This window comes from Silene latifolia, chromosome 8, assembly GCF_048544455.1.
Source record: "Silene latifolia isolate original U9 population chromosome 8, ASM4854445v1, whole genome shotgun sequence".
Lineage (NCBI taxonomy): Eukaryota > Viridiplantae > Streptophyta > Magnoliopsida > Caryophyllales > Caryophyllaceae > Silene > Silene latifolia.
This window is the reverse complement of record NC_133533.1, coordinates 111719996-111734685: the sequence shown is the minus strand read 5'-3', so window position 1 is coordinate 111734685 and position 14690 is coordinate 111719996. Positions and strand designations below refer to the sequence as shown.

At 41.0% G+C, this 14690-nt stretch overlaps 1 protein-coding gene, 1 long non-coding RNA gene and 1 other non-coding gene across 3 annotated transcripts; 2 read left to right on the top strand and 1 right to left on the bottom strand.

The window, feature by feature from the left end:
* The first annotated feature begins 282 nt into the window (after window positions 1-282).
* LOC141595867 (uncharacterized) lies at window positions 283-1070 on the top strand. Its single transcript, XR_012522326.1, has 2 exons — window positions 283-459; window positions 558-1070. It is a non-coding gene; the product is annotated as an uncharacterized LOC141595867 (long non-coding RNA).
* Window positions 1071-9329: 8259 nt separating this feature from the next.
* LOC141597750 (small nucleolar RNA R71) lies at window positions 9330-9436 on the bottom strand. The gene has a single exon (XR_012522969.1). It is a non-coding gene; the product is annotated as a small nucleolar RNA R71 (small nucleolar RNA).
* A 1048-nt stretch (window positions 9437-10484) lies between these two features.
* LOC141595762 (uncharacterized) lies at window positions 10485-14411 on the top strand. Its single transcript, XM_074415728.1, has 4 exons — window positions 10485-11041; window positions 12620-12741; window positions 12970-13126; window positions 13775-14411. The coding sequence occupies exons 1-4, from the start codon at window positions 10485-10487 to the stop codon at window positions 14409-14411; spliced, it is 1473 nt and encodes a 490-aa protein (XP_074271829.1).
* The last annotated feature ends 279 nt before the right edge of the window (window positions 14412-14690 follow it).

The window sequence follows — 14690 nt, the reverse complement described above, 5'->3', positions numbered from 1 at the left end:
GTTTGGTTGCATATAGGAATTTATATTGCCTAGGAAGTCATAAAACACGTAAATTTGGAATTCATGTGAATTGCAAAAAATTGTTTGGTTACCATGAAAGAAGTGTAATTCATGTAGACATTCTAACTTATCTAGAGGGGCATAGGTAAAAAACTTCATCCATTGTGGAGGAATTGAAATTTATGGAAACTTTCAATTCATGTAAATTGAGGTAACCAAACAATATACCCATTTTACAATTCACGTGAATTTAAATAACCAAATAACCCCTAACAACACCTTAGTGTAACTGCGTCCTACACTCCAAACACGCTCACAATTCACTATTCTTCTTTTCTATTGCAAAAATGAATTACAAATTCCCGTCATCAATGGAGAATAACAGTAATCCCCAAAATCCCAATTTCAATCAAAACCCAAACCCTAATTTCTCCAACATCACACACCAATCAATTCAAGGTATTACTCTAATCTCTTATCAATCCCTCAACAATTTCCCAACAATTTTAATATATTAATTGTATTGATTGATTCATTGTTATTTACTTTTTTAGCAGGGTTTACTACGAATGCAGAATTACGACACGCGGAATTCGAATCCCCTCGGAATCCAACCGACGTCAGGGGTTCGATCCTGCTTGAACTCGAGAAAGAACGAGTACGAGCTCGATTAATTTCGGAGGAGATAACGCGGAGGAGAATTCAACAAGAAGAGGTGAGGAGAGAAATCAATCGACGTCAGGGGTTCAATTGATCACTAACCCCGAGGAGAAGGTGCTGCATGCATGTGATTAAGGAGTTGAAGGGTGTTGTCGCTTCTGCCAAGGGTATAACAATAAATTTATTATCTTGGCTTAGTGTCAGTTAAGACGGTCTTAAACAAAATTCGGTTATTTAATTTATGTTATTTCATGTTTCTTGACTATAATTTGATGCTTTTTTGTTGGTACAATGTAATGTTTACTTCGTATTTTGATGCATTTCTCTTGGTGTTGCTCCGCCAGAGAGTAGTGAGGATAAAGTTATTATCTTGGTTTAGTGTCTATGTGAAAGTGCACCTATTTGTTTCCCTCCGTCGGTTTCATTCATTTGTTTATCTTTGATTAAAATATCCTTTACAAAAAATAAAAAGGGTAAACAAACAACGGAGACAAAGGGAGTACATCATTCATGTTTCTGGAGTAAGTTTTGATGCCTTTTGGTGTGTTAGGATGGTTTAATATATATGGTCTTTAACTTAAACGATTAAAGAGGTTGTGATACGTCTTAAGTTAAGACGATCTTAAGTAAGACTTACTCTTGGTGTGTTGTTGCTAGAGTAATGCATAAGACAAGGACCTCAACTATCATATTTTTTTCCATCAAGGACCTAAACTATCTGAGTTTTCCGTTAAGGACCTCAACACTTAACTCTGTTAACTTCCCGTTAAGTAATCATGACTTGGCAGAAAAATAAGATATTCAATGAAAAATAACAATCTGGTTTTACTTGCTTGGATTTCAGAATCCTAATATCAATCAATTGTTTTTCTATTTACTACTTGGTTTATCCACCATTCCTTCGTTTTACCTCCATCTTTCAATATCAAAATCTTTTTTTCCACCAACAACAATCTCCCAGCAAAAAACGTACCACCATTTGTGGGTGGACCCAGAAATTTGTAAGAGAGCAGAAGAGACAAGGAAGAAGAGAGTGTATTTTTGTCATCACAATTTGAGATGAAGGACTTAGGAGAAGCTGATGTTATCCTAGGAGTTAAGGTCATCTGAAACCCCAATGGAATCTGTCTAAGTCAATCTCATTATGTTGAAAAAGTGTTGAAAAAGTTTAACTGCTTTGATGATATGCCTGCTAGGACACCATATGATGTTAGTATACATTTATGTACATTTATGTAAAAACTTGGGTAAGAGTGTATCCCAAGAAGAGTATGCTAAAATCCTAGGCAGCGTGATGTTTCTTATGAACTGTACTCGACCAGATATTGCATATGCAGTTAGTAGACTGAGTCGTTATACACATAACCCCAGTAGTGAACATTGGAATGCTCTTCGTCGTTTACTAAAATACCTAAAAGGAACAGTTGACTTATGTTTGAATTATGGTAATTTTCCTGCTGTGTTAGAAGGATATTGTGAAGCAAACTGGGTTGCAGGTAACGATGAGATTTGTTCTACTAGTGGTTATGTCTTCACCATGGGTGGAGGTGCTATATCGTGGAAGTCCTCTAAACAGACTTGTATCGCACGCTCTACCATGGAATCTGAGTTCATAGCTCTTGAGTTGGCAGGACAAGAGGCTGAATGGTTGAGAAACCTTTTAGCTGATATACCAGTATGGGGCGGACGGCTAACACCGGTCTCCCTGCACTGTGACTCGCAGGCTGTTATTGGTGTTGCAAAGAATAGTGTCTACAATTCGAAAAAGAGACACATTCGAATAAGGCACGCTGCAGTTAGACAACTCCAAGACAATGGAGTGATTGCTTGTTTTGGACTATGTGAAGTCCGAAAACAATCTTGCTGATCCCTTTACTAAAGGGCTGGCTAGGAGACTAGTCGTTGATACGTCGAGGGGAATGGGGCTTAAGTCCTTAGGTCAAGAGTGAGACTTGACTAGGTCTAAAGATTCCATTCCTATGGCGTTGTATGATTCATAGCCTTAATGGTGGTGCTTTTGAGACGCACTTGATGGATCATACACCAGGTTGGACTTAGGTCTTAATGACTCATGTGAGAAGTGCTATTGAGAAGCACTTGAGCCACCTATGTAGATGTAATGATCACAAGACTATGAGAAGTCCTGTGAACATGTCTGCCAATACCAAGTTAAGCGCATTGCTCTAAAAGAGCGCGTTGCACTTTCGCGGAACGATCTTAATCGGAAGGTATGATATGTGTTGTGGGGGGTATCGACCGAAACTCAGCTAGGAATTCAAATCGCAAGATATTCTCTCGCTGTAAGTAAGTTGTTTCCTCATTTCACTAAAGTGTCAATTCAAATCGAAAGATATTGATACCTAAGTATCCAATTCTTCCTTTACCCAGGAATTCTGATTCTTTGTCTCTGGCGCCCCTAGTGGGGGATTGTTGGAAATAGGGGCTTTTACCCAGGAATTCTGTTTCTTTGTCTCTGGCGCCCCTAGTGGATTGTTGGAAATAGGGGCTTTTTTATGCCAAGTATATTTTTCCAATTGTCCCACATTGGTGAGGAAAATAGTGTTTGTTGTGTTTATATGTGACCACACTCCTTACCATATCACTAGTGGGTCATGGGAGGCTTTTGTGGAAGCTTTACGAGGTGCTTAATTCAGCTCGTACACACGCGCGCGCCCGTGCCCGGCCCGGATTCGAGATTCGGGATTCGGGATTTGGCAATCGCCTGCGGCGGGCTGTGCCTATCTTTTTGGGCCAGAATCGTTTGTTTTGTTATGGACTGAAGTGTCCAGGTGCATAGTCAATATGACTGTTAGTGGGAGAGGGCCAGAACCGTTTGTTTTATTATGGACTGAAGTGTCCAGGTGCATAGTCAATATGACTGTTAGTGGGAGATTAATGTGCTGTTATGCTCCCCTAATTTCTGCCCTTGACTGCTCAATTATAGGAACCGTTTTGGCTCTTAGTCTTCTCCTGTTTTCCTATATAAGCAGTCCCTTCACTTCAGAAAATATATAACAAAAATACACTCACTTCTTCCTTGTCTCTTCTGCTCTCTTACAAATTTCTGGGTATTGTTTTCGATCGTTCCAACTAGTATTAACCTTGGGGAACTACCGGCACTAGCTGATCGCCACCACGGTCGTACCGGAGAAATAGTTTTCAAGGCAGTGGCTTCTACCACGGCACTACTTACGGGTTCTACTTTCTGATCGCTTATAATTCGTCTGGTATTTCTATTCTCCTTCTGTTTCTGCATCTTTCGAATAACAATAAGATCAATGACTATGATTGTTATTTTGTCCATAAATCCATACAAGTAATTATTATGTAGGTTGTTTTGCTTTTCCAAATTTCGGGATTTGTATCAGGGGCGGGAGGCAGGAATTTTGATTTGGGGTGGCATAATTTTTTTAACCGTGATTCTAATATTACTTTGCACTTATTTACACACGTGTACTCTTTTATCGCCATACATACACGATCAAATATCGCTAAAGACTACATATATGTTAATAGAATATTTGAAATAAATATAAATCTTACATATATAATATAGTAAATATCGCAAAAGACTACATATATGTTAATAGAATATTGGAAATAAATATAAATCTTACATATATAATAAGTAGTAATGAAAAAAATTATAATGTCAAGTCATTTTTGCATAAAAAGTTCCAATTTTTTAAAGCTAATAAAGACCAAAAGCAAAAAAATGTAGCTAGTGAGAATCAAACTCGGGGCTCCATGCAAGAACTCCTTTACACTTATCACTAGACTATTAACTTTACCAATTAGTCTTGCTGAAGACGGGTCGGAACAAGTGACGGATAATGTCACTCACAAAACGAATAGGGGGGACAAGGTGAGGGCACCCCCATGTGCTTCCCTCTCTCCTCTATTTGGGTCATTTGTGAGAGAAAATGGTATCCGTCACTCCAAAGTGACGGATACTTGCCGTCACAAATGAGATTTTGTGAAGTGACGGATACTTGCCGTCACAAATGAGATTTTGTGTAACTTTACATTGCATATAAAGGGAATTAACTGATATATCACAAAATAACTGAAGTTTTTGGGTCACGTGATGGCACTTGCCATCACTTTTCCTCCCCCAATCCGCCCCAGATTTGTATATTGTTTCTTCAAATAACATTTTTATTTGTACGAGGGTCTCGATCTTCCTACTTGAGTTCTTTTATACGATTTACGTTTCTTCATTTACAAATTACAATTTTCATCTTTCCCCAACTTGCTTTTACGAGAAATTTTTGCTCTAAAATGCAAATCTTTTCAATCTCATGCTCCATATTTTTTTCCTGTACAATTTTATCGTTCCCAACTTTGAATCAGGGGTTGAACCTCTGCAGGCACATCATTGTTCTCCTCAGTGTTGGTTTCCCTTGATAGGAGGAACAACACAGGTTGTTCTTGCTTTAGCTCCTTGATCATAGCTGCCTCAGATAGAAACAACACTCCATTAACTTCCTCAGGCATGTTAGGACTTCCATAACCTCTCTGGTTTGGTGGTAAGGGAGTCAGGGTTGCTCTCTTCCCATTATGCTTGAAAACATAGACATTTTCCTTCCCCTGGTGAGTGGTATTCCTGTCAAACTCCCATGGTCTTCCTAGCAGTAGACGGCAGACATCCATTGGGGATGAGGTCCTTAACTGTAAAGTTTAATAGTTAAGGTCCTTAACTGGAAAAAAAGTAATAGTTAAGGTCCTTATCTTATCCTTAACTCGTTGCTATGTAGCGGGTTTTAAAGATAAAGTTATCGTCTTGGTTAGAATAGTATGCCAGTTTGATTTACGTCACGTCACTTCATGTTACTTGAGTAAATTTTGATGGCTTTTTGATTTACTCTGTTTTGTAACACTTTCACATTCACTGAACACAAATTCTTGTTTGAGACGACAATATTGGTCTTAAACTTAAAATGAAATCAAATATGGAGATAACATAAAAAATTACTCTTCAGTGAAAGTGAAAAACATTAAGTCAATTTTAGAAAAAAGAAGCTATTTTCTTTGTAGCTTAGACTATACTCTGATTAAAATGAAAAATTCTAGTTGATTCATGTGTTTGGATGCCCAGGAAATGGCGTTCGACTGGCTACCTATGAAGCTGCGGATTTCGGTTTCTGGCGTCCTCCCGCAGTATTTAAGTTCTATTTTGGTGCTCCTCTTTTGTGTGTAGGGAGGACGCAAGAATTTCTCATTCTATCAATACGATAATTCATGTTGCACTTTTAATGCCTTTACAACAACAACAAAAACAGCCCACGCAGGCATAAACCTCGTACGTGGAGTTTGGCTATTGGCAACAAGCAATGACGATGCGCTTTAGGCCTTTTGACTAAGCAGTAAGCACACTTCACTTGTGCATTTTTACACTTTGGCATGTGTAACATTTTAGCTTTGCATTTTTGCTATCTATAAAAGCATCATAACATGTTCGTTAATTCTCAAATTATACGGAGTACAACTATTCCTTGCAAGATTATCCAAATTACAGATTTAAATAGTTTTGAGGAAATATCGGTCTTTCTATTAGTCATGGGTTCGAGGAATCAGTCGGACAAATGTTTTGAGTTTTGCTCAACAGGATGGTCCGATGCATATGGTGACGATGACAACGATGGAACCTATGATTATGCACCTGCCACTACAAAAAAAGGGTCTCTTTATAAGAGAATTTTGCGAAGGCTACACAATTCCGTTCGCAAAAATCGGAAAAAAAATGATGCTACAGAATTTGTGAAGGAAATTTAAAATAATTTAAAAAGGATATCCGTTGTAATTTTTTTTGTCCCACATCGAAATAATTTCACTCATTTATTCTGTTTATAAATTATAAATAATTACTCTTTAATTATTTTTAAGTTTATAGACTCGTCTTTGATATACGATTAATTTACCTCTAATTCCCTCTTTCTTTTATGCATACCGACTCTTATCGAGTCGGTTTCGGGTGTTTTTCATTGCATATTGTGCCCAATACCCGTACTTGTTACCATGTGTGTCCTTTTGTAGGAAACGACCTAAGTATGGAGAAACTGGGGCAAGAAAGGCACCCCATTGCCTTTACATGAAGAAGAGGGGAATAAATGGTGAAGAGTGTGTTTTCTTGAGAAGAGCCGTGGCATCGGTCCTGGCCACCGGCAAAACACACCCAGAGAGAATCACTTAAGATTTTGAAGAAAAGGTGAGGAATGTGCTTTGCTTAGGTAGGCGGCAACCGGTCCACCGGTAAAGCACAAAGACAAATGGAATTAATTGAAGATTTTGGTGAAAAACAAGCTTGGCCTCATTGCTAGAGGTAGGAGCACCCGTGCCGGTCAACAAGCATTACGCACCATGAAGAAGAAGAAGAAGTCTCGAGGAGTGTGTTTTTGGCGCAGCCGCAAGAACCGCCCACCGGCAAAACACGGATGCCGGCTATTTTTAAACTTTGCACGGTTTTTGCGGTAGGCGAGGCCATTTCTTGGAATCTGCGTGCACCGCATTACGCAATGACGCGAATTTGGGCTTCTCTTCCTCTTTTCTTCCTAATCTTGTAAAAGCCTATAAATACCCCCTCTTAAACCCTTTTTAACACACAACCCTAGATCCAGAATTTTTACCCTTTCAAGCTTTAACTTTCTTAATCTCCTTGTTAATCTTTCCTTAATTAAAGTAGTTCTTCAATCAATTAGTGATTGAATTTGGGTTTGTAAGAAGATTGAAGGATTTCCTTCTTTATTATTTCTATCCAAATTCCTCTTTCACTATTTTGTTGGTATTAATTCTCTCCTTATTTTCATTTGTTTACATTTTGTTCTTCTCTTATGTTTGTTTGATTGTTTATGATTAAATTGTTGTTGTTGTTTGTTTGTTGTTGTTATTTCCATCATTGTTCATCTTTTCATTGTTGATCTTTCCTTTGCTTCACTTTCTTTTGTTCATCCTTGGGTAGTTGTCCTCAAAGGCTTAATCTTTGAGTTGATTTGGTTAAAGATTGTGTCTTTAGGTTTAATCACTCTCATTATTAGATTAAATCATCTTTCCTTACACCTATTTTTAGATTGTTGCATGTTTAGTAGTGAATTTCATCTTCCCACCATGTTTGTGACCAAAGTTTCCATCTTTATTGTTTATTTTGCAATTAGGACCATGATTAGTGAGTAGTCCTCCACTAGGGCTCGGTTTGACCCAACATGAGTAATTTCATTAATTGAATTTCACAAAGGCTAATTATTTGGGGAAATTGGTGAGGGTAGATTAGAGGAATGACTTGGTTTATGGGTTGACTTTTGGGTAGTGTCGACTTACGACCCTTGACCACCAACGAGAGTTGGTTAGGTTGTGATTTGGATACCCTTGATTTGACCCTATTGTTGACCTTGGTTGAGACCGAAAGGGAGAACCGGGGTAGGACACCTCTAATCTAGCGTTTGAAATCGACCCTCGAGAGAGGGAGTGGGATGACCGGGAATTGATGGGGCTTAATGACCTTAGCAAATATTGGACTACCTTGGGAATAATGCATGTTTTTGGGGTAGTCGGGTATTGAGTTAGGGATTCCGACCTTCGAATCCGAGAGGGGGGTTGGTGGGTAGCACTAGTGTCCTATTTCGAACCCGAGAGGGGGGTCTTAGGCGAATTAGAGTCGTCACCTCCTCACCTAACTACCCTTGTGATTAGCCTAGAGATTCGATTGTGTGGAATTACGAATTGTTTGGGGAGAACCGAGTCTTAGGCTTTTAAATTATTTGATTTCCATCTATTTATTTTATCTTGCTCTTTCTCTTATTTCTTTATTTAGTCGTTTTACCTTGTTGTTGGTAGTTTTAGTATAACCTTCATCCCTTATTGTTGACTTAGCTAAACGATAGGATTAGAACAATTAGTAATCTTCTCAACTCCTTGTGGGATCGACCCTTAATAGTGTACAACGATAAAATCGTGCACTTGCGAGGTATAGCTTGATACCATCAAGTTTTTGGCGCCGATTCTTGGGAGTTCGGCTAGATATTAATTGTTTTCATTCTTGTTTAGACTAAGTCTTTTGTTACTAATCTCTCTCTTGAGTGTGTAGGACTTCTTGCATGAGAAGAAGAAATCGAAGAGGTCAACCAATTAGACCGATTGACCACGAGATCGAAGCAACCGCGAGAAGACTAAATTCACTCCGTAGAAGAGGGCTTATAGAAACACCGATTCCTCAAGAAAATCCAGTAATTGAGAACCTTCAAGATGGACCACGGGTCTTTGAAACTTTCGAAAATCCTTTTGCAACACCGGAAACGGAAGTAACAATGGCCGCGGTCCCTATGAGAGATAACTTGGCTCCGAAAAAGGTGGTGAATCCGAGTATTGTGAAGCCACCTATTCAAGCCAACAATTTTGATGTGAAAGCCACCTTGCTACAACTTGTCCAAGGGAATCAATTCGGAGGGGGAGCCACCGAAAACCCCAACGAGCATCTCAACGAGTTCTTGGATAGTTGTGACATGTTCAAGGCCAATGGAGTGACGGAGGATGCCGTACGCCTTAGGCTTTTCCCTTACTCTTTGAGGGGAAGTGCCAAGGAATGGCTTAAAAGTTGTGAACCCGACTCTCTTCGGACTTGGGACGATGTCTCTAAGGCTTTTCTCAACAAGTATTTCCCACCCCAACGAACCGCAAGAATTAAGAGTGAGCTCCAAGGGTTCACCCAACAAGAAGATGAGACCCTTTATGAAGCATGGGAGAGGTACAAGGGCCTCCAAAGGCTATGTCCTCACCACGGTATTGGAGATGATGAGCTCATCAACAATTTCTATGAAGGGTTAAACAATGATATGAAGATGAACCTTGATTCCGGCTCGGGGAAGGGCGCTTTGGATAAGATAGACCACAAGACGACAAAAGAACTTATTGAAGAAATGGCTTCTCGTACCTTTCATTGGAACAATGATAGGCACAAGAGAAAGGGGAAGTCAACGGTCGAATCGGCCAACAATGTGGAAGTGAAAGAGATGATAGAAGAGCTTAAGCAACAAGTAGCCTTGATGAGCTCAAGCAAAACATCTAGCAATTCTTCTATGAGGAACCAAGTCTATAGTTGTGAGCTTTGTGGAGACCAAGGACACCCACCCAATGAGTGTCCCTTGGTGGTTGGAGATGGAAGTTGCATGGAGCAAGTGAACGGGATATGGGAGTCTAGTCCGGCCAAGCAAGCATTTAACAACAACCAATATCACCCCGGATTGAGAGCCCACCCAAACTTCTCTTATGGCTCTCAAAATGTCCAAAACCCAACCTTCCAACAAAAGTCACAACAACCAAACTTCCAAACTCAAAAACAAAACACAACATTCAATCAAGGTCCACCGGGTTTCCAAGGAAGAACCTTCCAACCTAGACAACAATTTCAATCACTTAACCCACCAACCACCCAACCATTCCAACAAACCACCCAACCTTTCCAACAAAATTTCCAACCATTCCAACAACCCACCCAACCAAAGTCAAACATGGAACTCATGATGGAACAAATGATGAGTCATCAAACACAATTCATCAACCATACCACCCAAAAACAAGAAGAGACAACCTCATCCATCAACCAACTTAGGACCCAAATGCAAGCTTCTCAACGGATGACGGACAACCAAATCTCCCAATTGGCTACCCAAATGAGCCAACTACAAGCCTCCCAAGGTAAATTCCCGGGTAAAACCGAGGAAAATCCGAAAACCATGAATGCTATTCACTTGAGGAGTGGTAGAGATTTGGAAGACCGAGAATTTGTCAAGAAAAGGAAGAGTAGTAGACCGGGCAATGTCATTGAACCTCAAATGGTGGTTGAACCTCCTAAGGTAATTGAAGAAAAGGAGGGAAAAGATGAGCTTGTGGAAATTGTTGTGGAAACTCCAAAGGTGATTGATGAACCGACAAGGGTGGTTGAAGAGCCTCAACAACAAGTGGTAAGAACTTATGTACCACCGGTTCCCTTCCCACAAAGGTTGGCAAGAGCCAAACTTGAACAAAAGTATGGGAAGTTTATGGATATGATGAAGGGTATCAACATTACTATGCCTTTCATTGATGCCGTAAAGGAGATTCCAAGCTATGGCAAGTTCTTGAAGGAGCTCATCTCTAACAAAAACTCCTTGAGCCCGACAACCACGGTGAACTTATCCAAGGAGTGTAGTGCAATTCTCATTAATGAGGCTCCTCAAAAGCTTGAAGACCCGGGGAGTTTCTCCATTCCTTGTAAGATTGGGACCGTGCACATTGAGAGGGCTTTGTGTGATTTGGGGGCTAGCATTAGTCTTATGCCCCTCAAAATTTTTAATAAGTTGAAAGGTTATGAGCTTTCACCAACAAGGGTTTCTCTCCAACTTGCGGATAGGTCGGTAAGATACCCTATTGGTCTTGTGGAGGATGTCCCACTCAAGGTGGGGAAACTTACATTTCCATGTGATTTCTATGTAATGGACATCCCCGAAGACTCAAATATTCCCATCATATTGGGGCGCCCTTGCCTTGCTACGGGGGGTGCCTTGATTGATGTGAAGAATGGGAAGCTTTCTTTGCAAGTGGGTGAAGATAAGGTTGAATTCTCCTTGAACAAGGCTATGAAAGAGCCTTCGGAAGAAAAGTCTTGTTATATGATTGATGTGGTAGAAGAATGGGTTGATATGAAGAAATTTGATGAAGACAAGGGTTTGCAAGGGTTCCTTGAGGGCAAGGTAAAGGATTGCAAGGAGCACCGGGAGTATGCTTTAGCTATGGAAGCAACAATTGAAGAAGACCCGGACAAAGAATTTGAAAGCTTGAGAGGAGATGGTAAAAAGGAGGAGAGATCTACGCCTCCTCAAGTGGAGTTGAAACCTCTTCCTTCTACTCTTAAACATGCTTTCCTTGGCCCTAATGATACTTACCCTATTATTGTCAATAGTGCACTCAATGACACCGAACTTCAAAAATTACTTGATGTTGTGAGAAAATACAAAGATGTCATTGGGTACTCAATTGATGATATCAAGGGGATTAGCCCTTCTTTTTGCACCCATCGCATTCATTTGGAGGATGAGAGTGCATCTTCCATTGAGCCTCAACGCCGCCTTAACCCCGCTATGAAAGAAGTGGTTAGGAAGGAGGTGTTGAAGCTCTATGATGCAAGCATAATTTACCCTATCTCCGATAGTGCATGGGTGAGCCCGGTGCATGTTGTGCCGAAGAAGGGCGGGGTCACGGTAGTCACCAATGATAAGAATGAACTAATTCCTACAAGAGTCACTACCGGGTGGAGAATGTGTATAGACTATAGGCGCCTCAACAAGGCAACTAGGAAAGACCATTTCCCCCTCCCTTTCCTTGACCAAATGTTGGAAAGACTTGCCCAACATTCTCACTTTTGCTACCTTGATGGGTTTTCGGGGTTTTTCCAAATCCCGATTCACCCTAATGACCAAGAAAAGACCACATTCACGTGCCCATTCGGCACTTTTGCTTATAGGCGCATGCCCTTTGGGCTTTGCAATGCGCCGGCCACATTTCAAAGATGCATGCTAGCTATATTTTCCGAATATGTTGAGAATATCATGGAGGTGTTTATGGACGACTTCTCGGTCGTAGGCACCTCATTTGATGGTTGTCTAGCTAATTTGGGTAAGGTCTTGAAAAGATGTCAAGAGAGTGGTCTAGTCTTGAATTGGGAGAAATGTCATTTCATGGTGACATCCGGGGTTGTTTTGGGTCATGTAGTGTCAAGTAAGGGCTTGGAAGTTGATCAAGCCAAGATTGAAGTGATCAAAACTCTACCCCCTCCCACTAATGTTAAAGGAATTAGGAGTTTTCTTGGGCATGCCGGTTTTTACCGAAGATTCATTAAGGATTTTTCTTTGATTGCCCGACCTTTAACTTTGTTGCTTGGAAAAGATGTGCCATTTGAATTTACTAATGAGTGTTTGGATGCATTCAATAGGTTGAAGGAAGCTCTCATCACCGCTCCAATCATGCAACCTCCTACTTGGGGAGAGCCCTTTGAGTTGATGTGCGATGCTAGTGATGTAGCGGTGGGAGCGGTGCTTGGACAAAGGAAGAATGGTAAACTTCATGCCATATATTATGCAAGCAAGACCTTGGATGAAGCTCAATCACACTACACCACCACCGAAAAGGAGCTTTTGGCGGTCATATATGCCATGAACAAGTTTCGTTCTTATTTGGTGGGCTCTAAGGTAATTGTACACACCGATCACACGGCATTGAGGCACTTGCTAATCAAGAAGGAATCAAAACCACGCTTGATTTGGTGGATACTTTTGCTACAAGAGTTTGATATTGAAATTAGAGACAAGAAGGGTGTGGAAAATGTGGTAGCCGATCATCTTTCTCGGCTACTCCATGTCAAGGGGAAGGATGGATTGCCAATTGACGATTCCTTGCCGGATGATCAACTATTCGCACTTGCTTTGATGGATGTCCCTTGGTACGCGGACTATGTAAATTATTTGGTATCCGGGGTCATCCCGCACGGTTATGACTCCCATAAGAGAAAGAAATTCTTCCATGACCTTAAGCAATATTTTTGGGAAGAACCGTGCCTCTACAAAGCTTGTGCCGACGGGATAATTAGAAGATGCATCCCCAATGAAGAAGTCCAACCCATAATCTCTCATTGCCATGACATGCCGAGTGGAGAGCATGGTAGTTCACGAAAAACCGCCGCGAGGGTGCTCCAATGTGGATTCTTTTGGCCTTCCCTATTTCACGATGTGGCCACCTACGTCAAGAAGTGTGACAAGTGTCAAAGAAGTGGTAACATTTCAAAGAGGCATGAAATGCCAATGAACTACATACTTGAGGTGGAGTTATTCGATGTATGGGGCATTGACTATCAAGGCCCTTTTCCCTCATCAAATGGGAATGAGTATATTCTTGTTGCGGTGGACTACGTGAGCAAATGGGTTGAAGCAATTCCAACAAAGACTTGTGACGCAAAATCAGTGACCAAACTAATGGAGACAATCATATTCCCACGGTTTGGAGTTCCACGAATTGTGATAAGTGACCGTGGAACTCATTTCCGGGAGAGGACTCTTGATGCTTTACTCAAGAAGCATGGGGTGCAACATAGGCGGAGCCTTGCCTATCACCCACAAGCTAACGGCCAAGCCGAAATCTCTAACCGTGAAATCAAGATGATCCTTGAAAAGACCGTGAGCCGGTCAAGGAAAGATTGGTCTACCAAGCTCAATGATGCATTGTGGGCTTACCGGACCGCTTTTAAAACACCAATAGGAACTTCACCGTTCCGGTTGGTGTACGGTAAGCCTTGTCATTTACCGGTTGAGTTGGAGCACAAGGCACATTGGGCCATCCGTCTACTTAACTTTGACTTGAAGAGCGCCGGGGAGAAGCGGCTTCTTGACCTCAATGAGCTTGAAGAATTCCGACTAGAGGCTTATGAGAGCTCTAGGTTGTACAAGGAAAAGACCAAGCGATTCCATGACAAAGCTATTATAAGGAGGGAATTCAAGGAGGGGGACTTGGTTCTCCTCTTTAACTCAAGGTTCAAGCTATTTTCGGGAAAACTAAAGTCAAAGTGGTCGGGGCCTTTCAAGGTGGTCCGAGCTTTCCCCTATGGGTCGGTTGAGGTATCCGATGGAGACCAAACATTCAAGGTAAATGGACAACGGCTAAAGCACTACATTGCCAGAACCCCCATCATCAAGAGTGTGAGCTCCATTGCTACCTACCTTCAAAATTATTGATTGTCATTCATAACTCCGTCGAGCCTACGACATAAAACAAGGGCGCTTCATGGGAGGCAACCCATGCATCTTTGTATATAATTTGCATCCTAGACTAGTAGTGAGAAATTTGGAATCGTATTTTGTCTATTTGGATTGGTGACGGAGGTCACTTTTGAAGAACACAAGTATTTATTTTCGTTGACCCGAAATCCCGGCATCATGCGTCGGAGTAGTTGCGGAAAACAAGAATCCCGGGGTCAACGAAAAAGCTCAAAGTTGAGTTGAAGAGAAATTGAG

Bases quoted from the DNA above. Each gene is read 5' to 3' on its own strand.
- LOC141595762 (XM_074415728.1), top strand. From the start codon at position 10,485: ATGGTGGTTGAACCTCCTAAGGTAATTGAAGAAAAGGAGGGAAAAGAT. The intron at 11,042-12,619 runs GTCGGTAAGATA...TGCATTCAATAG, and splicing joins TCTCTCCAACTTGCGGATAG to GTTGAAGGAAGCTCTCATCA. The intron at 12,742-12,969 runs GTAAACTTCATG...TTTTGCTACAAG, and splicing joins GCTTGGACAAAGGAAGAATG to AGTTTGATATTGAAATTAGA.